This window comes from Mucor mucedo, assembly GCF_025094135.1.
Source record: "Mucor mucedo strain NRRL 3635 chromosome Unknown EV154scaffold_71, whole genome shotgun sequence".
NCBI classification, from domain to species: Eukaryota; Fungi; Mucoromycota; class Mucoromycetes; order Mucorales; family Mucoraceae; genus Mucor; species Mucor mucedo.
Window position 1 is genome coordinate 76,274 of NW_026252355.1, and position 16,295 is coordinate 92,568.

At 37.1% G+C, this 16,295-nt stretch overlaps 7 protein-coding genes across 7 annotated transcripts; 1 reads left to right on the forward strand and 6 right to left on the reverse strand.

The window, feature by feature from the left end:
* Positions 1 to 317: 317 nt before the first annotated feature.
* On the reverse strand, positions 318 to 884 carry EV154DRAFT_483225 (uncharacterized protein; the record flags this gene model as incomplete). The annotated part of the gene is made up of 1 exon (XM_051598560.1): positions 318 to 884. The coding sequence occupies one exon, from the start codon at positions 882 to 884 to the stop codon at positions 318 to 320; it is 567 nt and encodes a 188-aa protein (XP_051455771.1).
* A 550-nt stretch (positions 885 to 1,434) lies between these two features.
* On the reverse strand, positions 1,435 to 2,553 carry EV154DRAFT_483226 (uncharacterized protein; the record flags this gene model as incomplete). Its single annotated transcript, XM_051598561.1, has 3 exons — positions 1,435 to 2,107; positions 2,147 to 2,318; positions 2,526 to 2,553. 3 exons carry the CDS (start codon positions 2,551 to 2,553, stop codon positions 1,435 to 1,437), a joined length of 873 nt encoding a protein of 290 aa, XP_051455772.1.
* Positions 2,554 to 2,670: 117 nt separating this feature from the next.
* Positions 2,671 to 3,994, reverse strand: EV154DRAFT_553124 (uncharacterized protein; the record flags this gene model as incomplete). Its single annotated transcript, XM_051605104.1, has 4 exons — positions 3,531 to 3,994; positions 3,059 to 3,299; positions 2,874 to 3,006; positions 2,671 to 2,767 (listed from the first exon to the last, which is right to left on the reverse strand). The coding sequence occupies exons 1-4, from the start codon at positions 3,567 to 3,569 to the stop codon at positions 2,671 to 2,673; spliced, it is 510 nt and encodes a 169-aa protein (XP_051455773.1). The 5' UTR covers positions 3,570 to 3,994.
* EV154DRAFT_553125 (uncharacterized protein) lies at positions 3,486 to 4,630 on the reverse strand. The gene is made up of 4 exons (XM_051605105.1): positions 4,445 to 4,630; positions 4,191 to 4,216; positions 4,102 to 4,123; positions 3,486 to 3,975 (listed from the first exon to the last, which is right to left on the reverse strand). Exons 1-4 carry the CDS (start codon positions 4,593 to 4,595, stop codon positions 3,863 to 3,865), a joined length of 312 nt encoding a protein of 103 aa, XP_051455774.1. The 5' UTR covers positions 4,596 to 4,630; the 3' UTR covers positions 3,486 to 3,862.
* A 1,892-nt stretch (positions 4,631 to 6,522) lies between these two features.
* On the forward strand, positions 6,523 to 8,074 carry EV154DRAFT_553126 (uncharacterized protein; the record flags this gene model as incomplete). Its single annotated transcript, XM_051605106.1, has 3 exons — positions 6,523 to 7,129; positions 7,174 to 7,252; positions 7,786 to 8,074. Exons 1-3 carry the CDS (start codon positions 6,802 to 6,804, stop codon positions 8,072 to 8,074), a joined length of 696 nt encoding a protein of 231 aa, XP_051455775.1. The 5' UTR covers positions 6,523 to 6,801.
* Positions 8,075 to 8,762: 688 nt separating this feature from the next.
* Positions 8,763 to 9,700, reverse strand: EV154DRAFT_553127 (uncharacterized protein; the record flags this gene model as incomplete). Its single annotated transcript, XM_051605107.1, has 5 exons — positions 8,763 to 8,822; positions 8,991 to 9,093; positions 9,155 to 9,276; positions 9,372 to 9,405; positions 9,573 to 9,700. The coding sequence occupies 5 exons, from the start codon at positions 9,698 to 9,700 to the stop codon at positions 8,763 to 8,765; spliced, it is 447 nt and encodes a 148-aa protein (XP_051455776.1).
* Positions 9,701 to 10,264: 564 nt separating this feature from the next.
* Positions 10,265 to 10,761, reverse strand: EV154DRAFT_483231 (uncharacterized protein; the record flags this gene model as incomplete). The annotated part of the gene is made up of 3 exons (XM_051598562.1): positions 10,265 to 10,371; positions 10,422 to 10,535; positions 10,635 to 10,761. 3 exons carry the CDS (start codon positions 10,759 to 10,761, stop codon positions 10,265 to 10,267), a joined length of 348 nt encoding a protein of 115 aa, XP_051455777.1.
* Between the last annotated feature and the right edge of the window lie 5,534 nt (positions 10,762 to 16,295).

Genomic DNA, 16,295 nt, shown 5'->3' on the forward strand with positions numbered 1-16,295 from the left:
TCACTCCTTTTGCTAGTCGGAAAACTTGCTGACTTTACAGCGGCCACAGCTAAAATTATAGCTAACAGGACTTCAATTATTGTTTTTCAGACTATTAAGTTCAATAAAAACTTTAACTATAACATTATGGATGCTATGTCTCTAATTAAACAACAAACTGACAAATAAAAAGAATACAAAATCTTGCGAAGTAAACCATTTTTTTTATGTTGTGTTTATTATAAAAGGTCTTGTGGTTTTTTGTATGATTTTAAAGCTTTTTGTAGCAAGCAAAAACAGTGTTTTTATAATTTTTGAGGATGTCTCTGCCTTTTTGCTTATCTGCGGTGATGCTGACTAGATTTTTTTTTTTTAGAATTGACAATTCTTACGAGATAAGGGATGCATCCGATAGTTTTTAAACAAATTGTGTAAAAGTGGGAACCATTATATAAAGACGAGTAAACACGGCCTTGTATTTCATACTTTATTTTTTCAGATACATTTAAAACACTTGGGAAGTAAATCATTTCCGATGCAATACTAGAGCCTCTTGTGTTTTCCAAGAACAGAAAGTGCAGGAATTCTTGTGAGCTTACAGTATTCTGGGAAATGACTATGCCTGCATACCCTTCGAATCGACATGCATGTTTTTTGTCTCGGACAATGTGTTCATACTTGAACACAGCGCTAAGCTCATTGTCCAGACTTTGACGAGAAGCATACTTGCGTTCAGCGGAAAATGCCGTTCTCAATTCAAGTCCTACTTCGATTACTGGTAGCGTTTCCGCGTTAGGATCAACGAAACTATGTTCAGCATTAACCGAACAAAAGTGCGATCTAAGTGTTGAGCATCCAGGGAAATTTGAGATGGCTGCATGAAAATTCTCTGATAACCTACCCATAATAACGTTTAAGACCTCGAAGCAATCAACATATACACCTTTAGGATATTAATTAGATCCGTCGAACTTCTCCAAGAATCAAAAAAAAAAAAAATCTTGTGATAGCCAATGCCTCATTGATGAGAGCAACCTTTTTTGCCGTAGTTTTGACATTTTTGTATGCGCAATACTTGTCATAGGTGCTCATAAACGTGCTGCCATATATGTCTTTGCTACCTTCCAACTTAATGAAATTAGTTAACAGAAGGAAAAACATTGTTCCACAGCAATTCAAACGTAGCATCAATAAATCACGAGGCGGATGTATTTGCAGCAGTAGATATGATCAAAGAAAGTAATCCTGGAAGAAATGAGATCGGCTTGCAATATGGATGCATCATAGTTAAATGCTTTGACATTCAGATTTTTTTGCTTGGTTACAGGCTCTAATCAAGGCTTAGTCACGGAAGAAGGCCCTCTTTTGAACTGCCTTTTGTTTATGCCATTGACCAGGTCATTACTTTTATTGGTAGTGTTCACAACAATCGTTTCATCTTCAAAAACTAAGCAGTCATCCGCGTAACGTGGCCAGATTTGGAGAGGTAGTAAACTTAGACTTCATTTCCTCAGCACCAATCCAGCCTTCATCAAGAGTATGCTGAATGTTTAATGAGTCCATCGAGCACACAGAGCTGCTATCATCGTCTTTTTTTGGGATTTTCGTCGGATAATGGGCCACTGCAATAATCAGATACAAATTCAAGTGTTTCTCCACAACGAAACCTCCAAACATTCTGTTTTTTAAATCAGCATTGAGTTGTCCGGTAAAGTTATAATATTCATCGGATGTGACTTTGTAGTCGCCGTTATGTTGAAGATTATTCAAATCATAGGGAAGATCATCGTCATATGTCGAAAATAAAGCCGTGATACCATTTTCCATCTTGTTTTTCTCTTCAATACGGTGATTATTTGCCTTTTTATCTATACCAAAAATATCGTGCAAGTTGGTGCTTTCTTCAACAGTACTGTCCAAACTTCTTTTTTTGATATTTCTACTGGATTTATTACCGTAAATGGCATTATTATTTTTAGATAAGTGGTCTACTATCAAATGCTTCGTACAAAGTTTTGATGAGTCTTTGGCTTTGAGACTTCCTTTTCTTAGACCCGTAAACAGGACTGACTCCATTTTCGTAGTAGTTGGACAATTCGTTTCCATAAACCTGCGAAACTTCCATAACCTGACGGAGGACATTTCCCAAGGAAAGCCTAGGCCTCACAAAACGGTATAAGTTTTTGTGGAAAGACTCAATTCCGTTGGTAGTTTTGGATTCATGCTCTTGTCATTCCCGTTCCATATGTCGTATTTCCTCCAATAAATACAGTATAGAATGACCTTCAATGTGGGTAAATTATAATATTCGAGTGGTACTCTCATATTATCAGTATAATCTTGTTACAGATTATATATATTGGGAATTATATTATTATTGGTTGTTTTTGACTCTCATTAATCTGTTACTGAAGTATTAGCTAATGAGAATTTTTCACTTAATAATTTGGGCCAATCAATAGAAGAAAGTATTGATTGACTTAAGACCATGTAATTCTAATTGCCATTTTTCAGAAGATAGAAACAAACCACTGCTTATTCCTTACCAGATTCAATCTCCCAGATGTTTGACATAAAAAGCGTCCTCCCTTTTGCGATGAATTTCTCTCGATAACTTTAATAAAGGATTAATAGAGACTCATTTCTTATTATGTACTTCTTTTTATTCTATTTTTCATTTATTTTCATATCTCAAACATCACACCATATTCGAATCGTAGTTGAAAATAGTAGGTCAAACATGGTCATCCAACCACCATTGCAACCGGCTACGGCAATCAGGAAACGTCTTTAAAAGACACCTTCCTGTTTCATAAAAGACTTCTTCCCTGGTTGTTTTTTGCAACATGTTAGCAAGAACATGTTAGCAAGAAAAATAAATTCTTTAGAATTACCGGCAGGAACAATTCTCTGGATTTTGATAATTCTTTGGACAATGAAAATAACATCCTGTAATTAATGAGAAAGATGATTTATCGTCCATATTGAAGTGCTTTTCGCAGGCTTGTTGAAAACCTCGTTGGTCAGCTTTAAAAAATCTAAAAGTATACCAAGAAAAAACTTTGAATTAATCGCATACTTCTTAAGTAACGCTTGAAGTAGAAGGCAAACTGTTCGGCAGTTTGGTGCTTGATGACAGCTTGAAAAAACACCATATACTTTTTCATTTCTTCAACGTAGATAACGGATGAGACCAGATAATAACTGGAGGACGCCGCTTTGTAAGTAGCATCCGTGATAATGGGGTGCTTGTCAAAGGGCAAATTATATTTTGTCATTTCAGGAGAGCAAAAGATAATGCCAAATTCAGAACTCAACACCTATCCATGGTTGATAAAGTTAGGGAAGTCATTTTCGATTTTATTAAACTCTTCGTAAAAGTAGCTTTCAAGTCCCTGTCTGATTTTTAACTTTTCAGCTCCATCTTAGCACGTTCTTTATTTCTAAAAATTAGATTAATGCTGTGAATAGATTTGATGTCTTGACGACTGGCAACTGCAGTAGTAGGCGTCATGATAGGATTCTTTTGCATAATGTTATCGAGTTCTCACTTTTCTGTCGTAAAAGATGCTTAGAGTTGTATAAACCATGGGTGTGTCTTATTCTGCAATTCTTATTTGTAATATACATCATAGATGGTACAAGTTCTGGCTTTTATTTTAAAGACATACTCTACTTTTACCTCACATTTAATCCAGTTCAAAAGCGTCTCTCAGTGGTGACATTTACTTTGTCTTATAGCAGTCTCTCTGGTACGAGGTCTAGTTACCCTTCCATAATATGGACAACTGCTTTTAGGACATTCAGTAGTTCCCAAGCATGACTTTACAATACGGCGGTCATGTTCGTGATCGTCATATGTCATTAGCTTAGAAAGTCTTCCTTAGTTGGGCTTATACGAGTTTTCAGTTGCCAAGGACCAGAAAATTAAGTCAAAGTCTTGAAACAAGTTTGTGGACGCATTGAAGTGAACTTTTGACGTCTCCTTTGCACATTCTCGAGGAAATTGTATTATAGAAAAAAGCAAAAAATTGAAATTCGGCAAGTCACACCCCAGGGAATATTTATTTAACCGACAATTACACCCTAAATAAATTACATCCGAATTCCCCGGTTTCATACCTTGTTCTAAGATGCGGAAACACTTTGAAAAGAAAAGAAAGCATAACAGTGTATTGAATGGTTATGCTTGATAAATAAAACCTTTGTACGTGTGTGTCAAGAAAGGTACCCGAAACTAATTTTATTGTCAACAGCAATCTAATATTAATAATTGTTAAATTCCTAGTTTATTAAAGCATCTCAAGCAACAAGAGGCACATAATTAATACCAATTATCTGAAAATACTTGTGTCTAAAGTGCGTCGTGGTGTGTTATCCTTTGACAGCTGACCGCTCCATATTGTTTGGACTATAGTTGTTGAATATCGTCTTTTTATAGACGACCAACTAGTAAATGGTTTACGTGATGCATTTCTGGTGTTAATCATGGGCTGTATCATCCGAGGCACTGAGTTTAGCTTTTGATGAATGGTAACTACTGTCTCATAGTCGGCCGCATCGTCACTTGTTGAAAAGAACGGCCACCGATGAGTTGAATATACCCTTATCGGCATACTATACCTTGAGATCAGTGTATAAGGGAGATGCGTACTTTTAGGGAATCAGCTTGTCTTTTCAGATAATTGGAACTTGGTTCGAAACTACCAAACATTTAGGGTAAGATTGTTTTGTGAATTGTCAACTGACGAACTCAATCGTTTCTGTTTTTTTTTTTTTTTTTTTTTTTTTGTTTAGTTCGGCTTGGGTTTGCTTTATGGAAGAACACAATTTATTGACCTGATTCCAAGGGAAGTACCAGCTTATCAACAAGCTTGTGTACGGCATACAACCGAATACCAATTATCTGAAACTACTTGTGTCTAAAGTGCGTCGTGGTGTGTTATCCTTTGACAGCTGACCGCTCCATATTGTTTGGACTATAGTTGTTGAATATCGTCTTTTAATAGACGACCAACTAGTAAATGGTTTACGTATTGCATTTCTGGTGTTAATCACGGGCTGTATCATCCGAGGCACTGAGTTTAGCTTTTGATGAATGGTAACCACTGTCTCGTAGCCGGCCGCATCGTCACTTGTTGAAAAGAACGGCCACCGATGAGTTGAATATACCCTTATCGGCATACTATACCTTGAGATCAGTGTATAAGGGAGATGCGCACTTTCAGAGAAATCATGCCTCTCAGATTTTTGGAACTTTGGTTGGATTGTCGTATACGAACTTCTGAATAAGCTTCATGCGTTAATATTTAATATTCGATACTCATGAACGATTTTTTCCATTGTTTAGGTTTTCTTCGTTGGTAACTTGAATACCTTTTAACAAGCATAGTACAAACTCAATCTGTTAAACGTGGCTGGAAAAATGGGCCAACGACTTCAATTATCTGAAACTACTTGTGTCTAAAGTGCGTCGTGGTGTGTTATCCTTTGACAGCTGGCCACTCCATATTGATTGGACTATAGTTGTTGAATATCGTCTTTTTATAGACGACCAACTAGTAAATGGTTTATGTGATGCATTTCTGGTGTTAGTCATGGGCTGTATCATCCGAGGCACTGAGTTTAGCTTTTGATGAATGGTAACCACTGTCTCGTAGTCGGCCGCATCGTCACTTGTTGAAAAGAACGGCCACCGATGAGTTGAATATACCCTTATCGGCATACTATACCTTGAGATCAGTGTATAAGGGAGATGCGTACTTTTAGGGAATCAGCTTGTATTTTCAGATTTTTGGAACTTTGGTTGGATTGTACAATTTAGAATAGTTGAGAAGGAAGGTTAATTGGGATCCAAGAATTTATGGAAATAACGCAGTATTGGGCAAGATCAATAACAAGCGTACTGGTTTCAAGCAAAAAAAAATCACTCAACTCCATATGCCCAACGCAAGAAGAACGTCAAGATAAATATATTTGCTCGCCTTTTCCAAAGACTGCAATGGAGACAACGGTGCAATTGTATCGCATGACAAGGATTGCGGAAAAAATCATTTCGGTATATCCCACTTCACTGGATAAAAAAAGATCTCCGGGAGCTCCGATGTTTTGTGAAAACCGATCTTTCACTTATAACATCCCAACCCTTCTTGTTTTGAAGTGAATATATACACTGTCTCCCGACTTTTGTTGAATAAAATTTGCTCGTTTGAATCGATTTCCTTTGTATCACAAGACTGTCCCACCATAGTAACAACAACTTTAATGTCAATACAAAACGTATAGAATCACTGACTTAGCACACAAGAACGTCTGTAATATATATACAACAGCAAATTAAGCATTTAATAAAGGATTATTTTATATTTGCTTGAAATTATTGTCCTACAGGCATCAAATACTACAATTTCAATTAAAATTGTCCCATGTCAATGAATAGGGGGCATGCTTATTTTAGTAGATGGATTTTATTTTGTAAGGGAGCGGGGCGCCTTGATGTCTTTCGGTGGTGGGGGAAAATGTTGTAATAATCGGACAATTGTTTAGCCGGTATTTTATAGGGAAAATGTCACTCAGGCATGAATTTAATGCAAAGTAAAAAATTATGATTGGCCAATTTTTATTCGAAAATAATATTTTTTTAAAACTTCGACGACTGAGGACCCCTATTGTTTTCATCCAAGTTGAAATGTGTGTGTGTGTAAAAATGGGGACCGATGTTTGTTTGAGGGTGGGAGTGCTCTGGGAAGAGGGGGGGGGGCACAAACAATAAGCATAAAACCATCGTACAATATTCTATTTTGATGGAGCCAATAGCACTCGATGTTTGAAATCGTGTACGTAATAGTGGAAATTGACAAGTTGGATCATTTGACGGTCGAAAAACCAAGCTTTGAGACGTCTGTTCATATTGAAAAATGTCTTTTACTTGCAGGGCAGTGTACGACCTGTCTTAAATGGAGTATCCTTCTGATCCAGTCGAAAAGCAGGGAAAATTCGAGTGTAACCGCAAAGGTCATATCGGTAGGTAGATCCGGCAATATGGCGATGTACATCATGATCGCGCAAATTGGTGAAAAATCTGACAAACAATCAAGATCTTCTGTTGTTATGTGGGCGATGTCAAGGCTGAATGAAGATCGAGCTAACAGTTTGAGTTATCTACTATCTGAATAATGTTCTACTGTATCCAAGATAATGAAATCGCGAGACTTGATGATGATGTACCGCTACCCGTACATGTAACCAATGGAATGAATCGACCAGTGAAGCTGTAAGGCTTGGTATTGACACCAAGGATTGATTACAGCCAAACCACCTTCAGTGATAGATTGCTTCATTTGTTAAAGGGAATCGCTCAATTTTCTTGGAGTCAGAAATTTTAAAACAAGAAGGGTTGGGATATTATAAGTGAAAGATTGGTTATCACAAATCATCGGAGCTCCTGGAGATCTTTTTTTATCCAGTCAAGTGGCATATACCGAAATAACTTTTTCCGCAATCCTTGTCAAGCGATACAATTGCACCGTTGTCTCCATTGCAGTCTTCGGAAAAGGCGAGCAAATATATTTATCTTGACGTTCTTCTTGCGCTGGCATATGGAGTTGAGTGATTTTTTTTTGCTTGAAACCAGTACGCTTGTTATTGATCTTGCCCAATACTGCGTTATTTCCATAAATTCTTGGATCCCAATTAACCTTCCTTCTCAACTATTCTAAATTGTACAATCCAACCAAAGTTCCAAAAATCTGAAAAGACAAGTTGATTCCCTAAAAGTACGCATCTCCCTTATACACTGATCTCAAGGTATAGTATGCCGATAAGGGTATATTCAACCCATCGGTGGCCGTTCTTTTCAACAAGTGACGATGCGGCCGGCTACGAGACAGTGGTTACCATTCATCAAAAGCTAAACTCAGTGCCTCGGATGATACAGCCCATGATTAACACCAGAAATGCATCACGTAAACCATTTACTAGTTGGTCGTCTATTAAAAGACGACATTCAACAACTATAGTCCAAACAATATGGAGCGGTCAGCTGTCAAAGGATAACACACCACGACGCACTTTAGACACAAGTAGTTTCAGATAATTGGTATTCGGTTGTATGCCGTACACAAGCCTGTTGATAAGCCGGTACTTCCCTTGGAATCAGGTCAATAAATTGTGTTCTTCCATCAAGCAAACCAAGCCGAACTAAACAAAAAAAAACAGAAACGATTGAGTTCGTCATTTGACAATTAACAAAACAATCTTACCCTAAATGTTTGGTAGTTTCGAACCAAGTTCCAATTATCTGAAAAGACAAGTTGATTCCCTAAAAGTACGCATCTCCCTTATACACTGATCTCAAGGTATAGTATGCCGATAAGGGTACATTCAACTCATCGGTGGCCGTTCTTTTCAACAAGTGACGATGCGGCCGGCTACGAGACAGTGGTTACCATTCATCAAAAGCTAAACTCAGTGCCTCGGATGATACAGCCCATGACTAACACCAGAAATGCATCACGTAAACCATTTACTAGTTGGTCATCTCTTAAAAGACGATATTCAACAACTATAGTCCAAACAATATGGAGCGGTCAGCTGTCAAAGGATAACACACCACGACGTACTTTAGACACAAGTAGTTTCAGATAATTGGTATTAATTATGTGCCTCTTGTTGCTTGAGATGCTTTAATAAACTAGGAATTTAACAATTATGAATAACATATTGCTGTTGACAATGAAATGAGTTTCGGGTACCTTTCTTGACACGTACAAAGGTTTTATTTATCAAGCGTAACCAATCAATACGCTGTTACGCTTTCTTTTCTTTTCAAAATGTTTCCGCATCTGTAGAAAGAATTGAAGAAAATAATTGATTTTATTTCAAGAATGACGTACACATGTGGCTGTTATTGATTTACTTGGCCTGGGTGGGGCACTCGGGCCTTCACACTTTAAATTGAAAATATGTATATACCACCTGAGCTATACTATATACCACCTGCCGGATTATACCCGGACAATCGGTGCCCGGTAGGTGGTAGATAGCCCATTATACGTGTAGATATATATTAATAAAACGGCATTTTTTAGGCTCATATAGTCAATTACCACCTGTCTGTTATGTGAAGTCTGGCAGGTGTTAAATAGGCAGAACCCTCCTACCACCATTTCTTTACAAGATCAACAGTACTCTGTCTAGTAACGTCTTTTCCTTCATACTTTCCGTAAACAAGAAATGGCCGTGCAAGTGTTCTTGCTTAATCTTAACAGTTTGGTCTAATGCTTGTAACCGTACAAGCTTTCAATGCTTAATTTTTAATTGGATTGGATATTTATTCTTTCAGCTTGATCGTTTGTTCTCTTTTTCTTCAACGATCTCAATAGTAGTCTTACGAGCATATCCATGCTTATAAGTGTTAATGTGTTCCTATTATCTATTTACGTTTACCGTAAGCCAAAAAATAATAATTTATTGATCCAGCTCTACACCTTAAAAAAAGGGGGAGGGGGCAGGTGGTAATTAACGTTATGAGCCTAAAAAATGCCATTTTATTAATCCATATCTACACGTATAATGGGCTATCTACCACCTACCGTGCACCGATTGTCCGGGTATAATCCGGCAGCTGGTATATAGTATAGCTCAGGTGGTATATACAGGTTCTCTTTAAATTAGTACTGTTGGTGAGACGGAGATAACAGATGTGGTTATAGGCCTTCATGCCGCGCTTTTATTCTCAGTAATATGTAAATAATAATAAAAAATATAATCCTATCTCTTTATACCTTTTGAGGCGTGTAATGTTATATCTTTTTGCGACTTGTGGACAAAAGGGAGGGAATGTGAAGCCATTGAGGTAACCATGGGTGGGTGTCCACCACATCTGTTATCTCTGTCTCACCAACAGTACTATTGTCAATCGTGCCTATTATGACAATCTTGGTTGGCTCGACTCCGACTCCAGATGTGGTTCTGTTCTCGGTAACGTCGCCAAAAAGTTTCTGTGTAATTTCCCTGCCTTGAGCATGTTGGTCTCTTGGTCTATAGTAGTAATTTTCAAAAGTTGAAGAGTTTTAACTCCAATTTGCATGGTCCTTGACTGCTTCGAAAGACATCCCTAGATCTACTGCCTGTGTACTTGCTGCTGCACGAATAGAATGAACTGTGTACTTCTCCGTATCTATCCCTGCTGAATCCATTATTTTCTTCAGCCAACTTGCTATAGTTCCCGTTGCTACTGATTCCCATTCTGTCTTCGAATTTTCAATACGACCCTTCAAAGAAGTCATTTGTCAACTTGGTTGGGTGTTTCAGAAAAAAAGTTAACAAATAGATGGGCTTTGAACGAAAGTGTCAAATGGGACAGACAGAGTATTTCTTTGATAGTTTGGTCTAAGTTTGATTTGTAAAAGTTATGATTTAGCTTAAGATTATATTTTTACATTGACGACTTCTCGCAGAATCATCCCCCTCCTCTTGGTAGGAGCTACATTTACTGCGGGAGTATGATGCTGCTGAAGTGCTAACTTGGCGACTTCTCTTTGTACTCTTTTTTGCTATTATTACATTAGGAGAGTCTTTTCTCTTGGTAGCTTTATATACAAAAATTAGCTTGTGATACCTTGGAAATGTATAAAGTTTTTCTTTTCTCTTACATGTCCTCGTAGGGGTTTGAGTGGTTGAGCTTTCTTTTGCACTATCAGATTTGACCTTTTCCAGCTTTACACATTTCTGGAGGATAATTAATTTCTCCACCTCGGTGTAAATAGGTGTACGTGACATTAGTTAATTGAAAAAGAAGTAAAAAGAGTTCAAGACAACTTTTTTCAATCAAGTTCAAAACAACGTGCCACAAAGCTTAAACCTGATAGAAATTTTAAATTGCGATGCTGACCTACATCACTAAAAACAACTCACCTTTGAATCTGTTTGGTATTATTCCCACATTTGTGTTTGTGTCCTGCAATTTTTTTTTATTGGCGCAATCTAATTTTGTTGACTGTAATGAAAGAAGTAGAGATGTTCCTATTGAACATTTACAGTGTTCCATAAATATCTTCCCTAGATACTTGAATAAAAGAGTCATAATTGTTTTGACCAAAAATTGGGTCAAAGTGTTTGTAAATAGTAGACAACTTTTATTTTGGAAAGACTGGGCATTAAAACATGATCTAAAATTGATGCTTTATAAGATTAATAATGTGACAGTATGTTTAAAGCTTGTTAACAACAAACTATCTTTGTTTTCAGCCCTCTGGTTCAAGATTCTTACTCGTGTATGATCGTAAAATAAAATAAACAGAAGAAAAAAACCGGTTTGAAACGAATAATTTATAAGTAATCTTCTCATATTCAATTTTGTCATAGCGAAGGTAGATACTTAGATCGATTGAGGATTTCTCTAAATTTTTTTCTTATTCTATCTGAATATATGCATATATTTACGTCAGTCTGAATTTTTTTTTTTTTACTGCAATATTTTTTTGGTTAGTATTTCATAAATGCATAACAAGAATAACGACCTTAAGTCCTTTTTTGCTACTCCAAATTATTTATCTGTTCTTTGTAAACTTTAAAAATGAACTCTCGTACTTTTATGGATGATATAGCTATGTACATGTTTAATAGACGACGTATTGAGGAGCGCAACAGTAGAAAAACCAGAGAAAAGTATCAGCGACCTGATTTAAAGTCATGGACAGAAGAAAAGTGCTATAAAATGTTTCGTTTTACCTACAAAGAGATTTGTCAAATTCGCCACATCACCGGTTTGGATAATAAATTAAGATTTAATAGCATCAAGGTAACCAGGGAGTTTGCTATGGCTCTGCTTCTTTATCGACTCTCATTTCCACGTCGCTTATCAGATATGGTTGACATCTTTGGTATGGCTGAAGATAACATTGGAAGAACTGTCAATGGACTGTCAGATATTTTACTTCAGAAGTTCAGGTATGGCCTCGAGTTTGACGAGAGACAGTTTTCCAAATCCAATTGCGAAAAGTTTTCAAGAGCTATTCTAGAGAAACGGGTATATTATCCAAACATTGTTGGTTTTATCGATGGAAACATGCAACAAACATGCCGTCCAAAAATCAACGAAGACCAAACGGCATTATTTAATGGTTGGAAGCATCCACACTGTATCAAGTTCCAAGCAATCTCTACCCCTGACGGAATTACCAGCAGTTTATCCGGTCCTTACGTTGGTCGACGAAATGACAGAGGTATGTTGAACGAAAGTCAAATGCTTCAACGTCTTCAAGCGCACTTTGGGCATATTTCTTCGGAATACGAGTATTGGATTTATGGAGACGAGGCTTACTGGTCCACAATGCATGTCACCCAACCGTATCGTAACCCACTAAGAAATGAGTTCGAAGGCGAAGTGAATCTTTCCATGTCAAAAGTTCGAGTAGCAATTGAGATGGAATTCGGCAAAGTCTCTCAGTTGTTTAAAGCATGCAAATGGAAGCATGGAAATATTGTTTCGCAGACAGGACCAGCGACAAAGTATATGCTCAGTACAGTTTTCAAGAATTTTCACATCTGTAAATAAATGGATCTACTGTATCTTCGATGTTTGATTTACAACTTCTATCTCTCGAGGAATACATACAAGGATTGATGAGAGAAAGAAGCCAATTTGATATTGTTGAATAATTAAAAGGTTATTTTTTTAAAAACATCATAAACATTTGTTGAAGCTTTTGATTATCCTCATGCAATGTTTGAAGAGCACTCATTATTTCTGAATGCTCTTTACTACGGAGACCATTTGATCTTTCGAGTATAGACTCCGGTTCGTCTTCTATCATTCGAATAGGTTCTACAGTAGTGGTTGCTTCTACAGGATTAGTTGCTGATCCTGTTATGGCAGTAGAAGGGCCATCGTCTCTCTCCTTCCCACTGTTCTTATGAAAATATTTGCCTTCCTTTGCCAGTCCTTGCATACGTTTATCCCTTTTTTCCGTTTTCTCTATAACCTCTCGTTTCTTTATTTTCTCGTCGGCAGAACACTTGATATCTTCTTGGTTTTACAAGGTAAATTATTAATATGTCATATCACTGATCAGTAATTCAGTAAAGATAAATACCTGATTCCAAGCACTATAAGCAGCTCGCTCGATATCCGAATTAAAACGATTGATTCCAGACGACTTATTGGATGACTTCCAAAATGCAAAATAGAATTAAATAGAATAGAATTAACTCCGGGAATTTGATTTTCCGAGTTAATTTTTTTTTGTTCCAAAACCATAAAATAGAATTAACTTTCAATAAATTTTATTAATTTTCATAATTCAAAATTTCTTGCTCTCTCGCCTTCCAATTAGCATAGTAAACAGTATTAATTTGGTTGACGCCAACCGTTCTTACACTGAAGTTGTGTAGTCTCCATACAAGGGTCAAGATTTCATAACGCTTAATTTTATCCGAAGGAAGCTTGGTATGAAGTCTTCCAAAAGACCCTTGTATGGCTCTCATACCCCATTCCACTGCCTGTCTATGCTTGGTAATGATAGCATGTTTCTTTTGTGTCTGCACGTTGGCTCTTTCAATGCCAATTGCGTTTTCTCTTGGTACACTTAGCACTTTGTTTTCAAACTCTCGCTTACAAGGGAAAGCAGAATCCGCAAGAAGCTTGAAAGGGCTTGGACATTTGTAAGCAAGAAACCTTTCGTAAAGTGGAATTGCTATTTCGGCATCATGCCAAGAACCAGGACAGTTATATCTATAAGAAAAAGAGTCAATTTAGTTTTGTTTGTTTAGAGAATCAAACAAGTATGTCAATCCTACCTCACATAGGCGATACAGCCATCCGGGGTATATACTAAAACTTGTGAGGCATAGCAATCACCTTTCCATCCGTTATAGTACGCATTTTGCTCGAATGGGTCTTCAGGATGTTGTATTCTAAGGTTAAGACCGTCAACAAAGCCAAACACTCCTTCTAACACCTGTTTCTCAAAGTCATTTGTGGTGTTCGTAAGCACCATATCGTTAAACGTTGTCATTTCATCTGTAGTGGGCCAACCAATTTTCCAACGAGGGTCTTTTTTGTTTTTTTCAAAAACGTTTAAGAGGGTTTGAATACCCATAGTTTTAAATCTACTGAGTGTTGCAGCAGGGACACCAAATATTATACAGAGTGTCTCCTGCTTCATGGTGTTATGCAACCACATCAGAACCAAAGCAAGTGTCATCACCGTGTCAAGTACTCTTTTACGTCCAGCCGTGCATTCGGTTGGATATTCTTTTTGGAATTCTTCGTGTAATTGATCGAATGCTCCAGTCGTCAAACCAAAATGACACATAAAGGCATCATCCTGACGACCATCAAGCAACCTTTTAGCAGCCGATTTAGTAGGTGAATGCAGACTTTTTGACGTTGTGTAGAATCGTTTAGAAATACGGCGTTGAGATTCAAGATAATTCATGTACTGATAGGCAGCAGCAGAAAGCAAAGTAATATGCGATAATAATGCTAATTTACGCTTTGTTATAGGGGGCATTTTGTATCAAAAATATAAAGGGGATAAAGAAAAAGGAAATGGATGATAAAAGAGAGATTAACTTGTATTTCGTTACCAATACAAAAGTGACAACAATTGGGTTCCACAACATCGAATCTCATAAGTCACGCCATATTATCCCAACAAGATGATTGATTCAAACAAGTCTGACATAATAGCGTGCTTTATTAAACAACGTGTTATAAAAACCATAATTTTCGCTTTTTAAAAAAGCCTTTTTTCTTTCTTTTCATATAACTTAATAAAAATAACAATGGGCAACGTAACAGGATCTGTCAGAATGACTAAAGATGAAAAAACCTATTTACTGAAAATAGTAAAGAAGGTTTTGCCAAGTGGAGCGGACGAATGGTCCCGTGTAAGCCAAATATATATGGCTGGACAAAAAAAAATTGTCGAACAAGAAAACGAGGCCATCAGGTTGGAAACAGGAACCAAGGGAACGAAGGTTGCCTATGAGCGTAGCGGCAACTCTTTGAAGGCGGCTTATCGTACATTGAGAACGGCAAAAGCACCAACAGGTAAATTATCATATAATTCGAGGTGTAATGAAAGAAATCTTGCTAACAATGATACAAACAAAAAAAATCTATTAGGCAACTCAACCCCAACTACTTTGATTACTGATGCAAAAACAATTGAGGACCAAATTGCAATCAAAGGCTGCTTATCACAGCTTCATGGTCACACGGATTCCGAGGATGAAGAGAAAGCAAGCCGCATGCATCATGGAGGTAGCGGCTTTCGCTCAATTGATGATCTGGTAGAGCAGAGTTTAACAGACAGTGACAAGAGTGAGGCATCTCCTCGTGCAGTTGGTAGAACGGTGCCAATGCCAAAGAAGTCCAAAAATACCCACCAGCATATGGAGGACTTCAACAACCATTTTGGTGTCCTGGCTGAGGCAATTGCGTTGTCTCTTCGGGGAGAAAATGAACCAAAACCATCGGTCCCAACCACACGTTCCGAAATGACCAACGTGACCGATGTCAATTTGGAAATGATTGAAAATCGTCTTGGAGCTGTTGACAATCAATTTGAGGAGGTCAACATTCGCCTGGATGGTGTGAAAAATGGCCTCAAAAGTGAACTCAATGATGTCAAAAAGGAGTTCAACGAGTTGAAGGAGACGGTAAATTTAATCAATATGTTGATTCGTATCATATATATAAACTCTATCTAACCGACTACATTATCAGATGTCAGCGATGTTTGAATATATCAAGACATCGGTAGCTAAGGTAGTTTAACTATTATAAATCATGTTTTTTTTATTCGTACTAAAAACCATAATCTTTATATGCACATTAGCAACCTATTCCTACTTCTGAAAAGGGCAAAGGCACCCGTTCCCAGAAGCGTAAAAGAGCCGAATAAATAAACGTTTTTGACAAATATTATCCATACATCTCATATCTATTATCTGCATATTATTAGCGTTTATCAGAAACAAAGTATTTAATAGAAATGTTTTTTTTTTTTTTTTTGGAGTTAATTCTATTTTAATTCGGGGGGGTAGGGGGGTCGAATTAACTTCAAAAATTTAAGCAGTGAAATTTAAGGTTAATTCCACGTTACACAACCCAAAAAATTAAGTCTATTCTATTTAATTCTATTTTGCATTTTGGAAGTCATCCATTAACTACATTCTCTGAAAACAAATGCTTATACTGGTTAAGTAAATCATGGAGTTTGCCAATCATTGCCACTCTTTTCAAAGGAGTTTCACTTTCATCCTGTTCATTGACCTCTTTCAAAATTCGTTCCCAATATAATCCT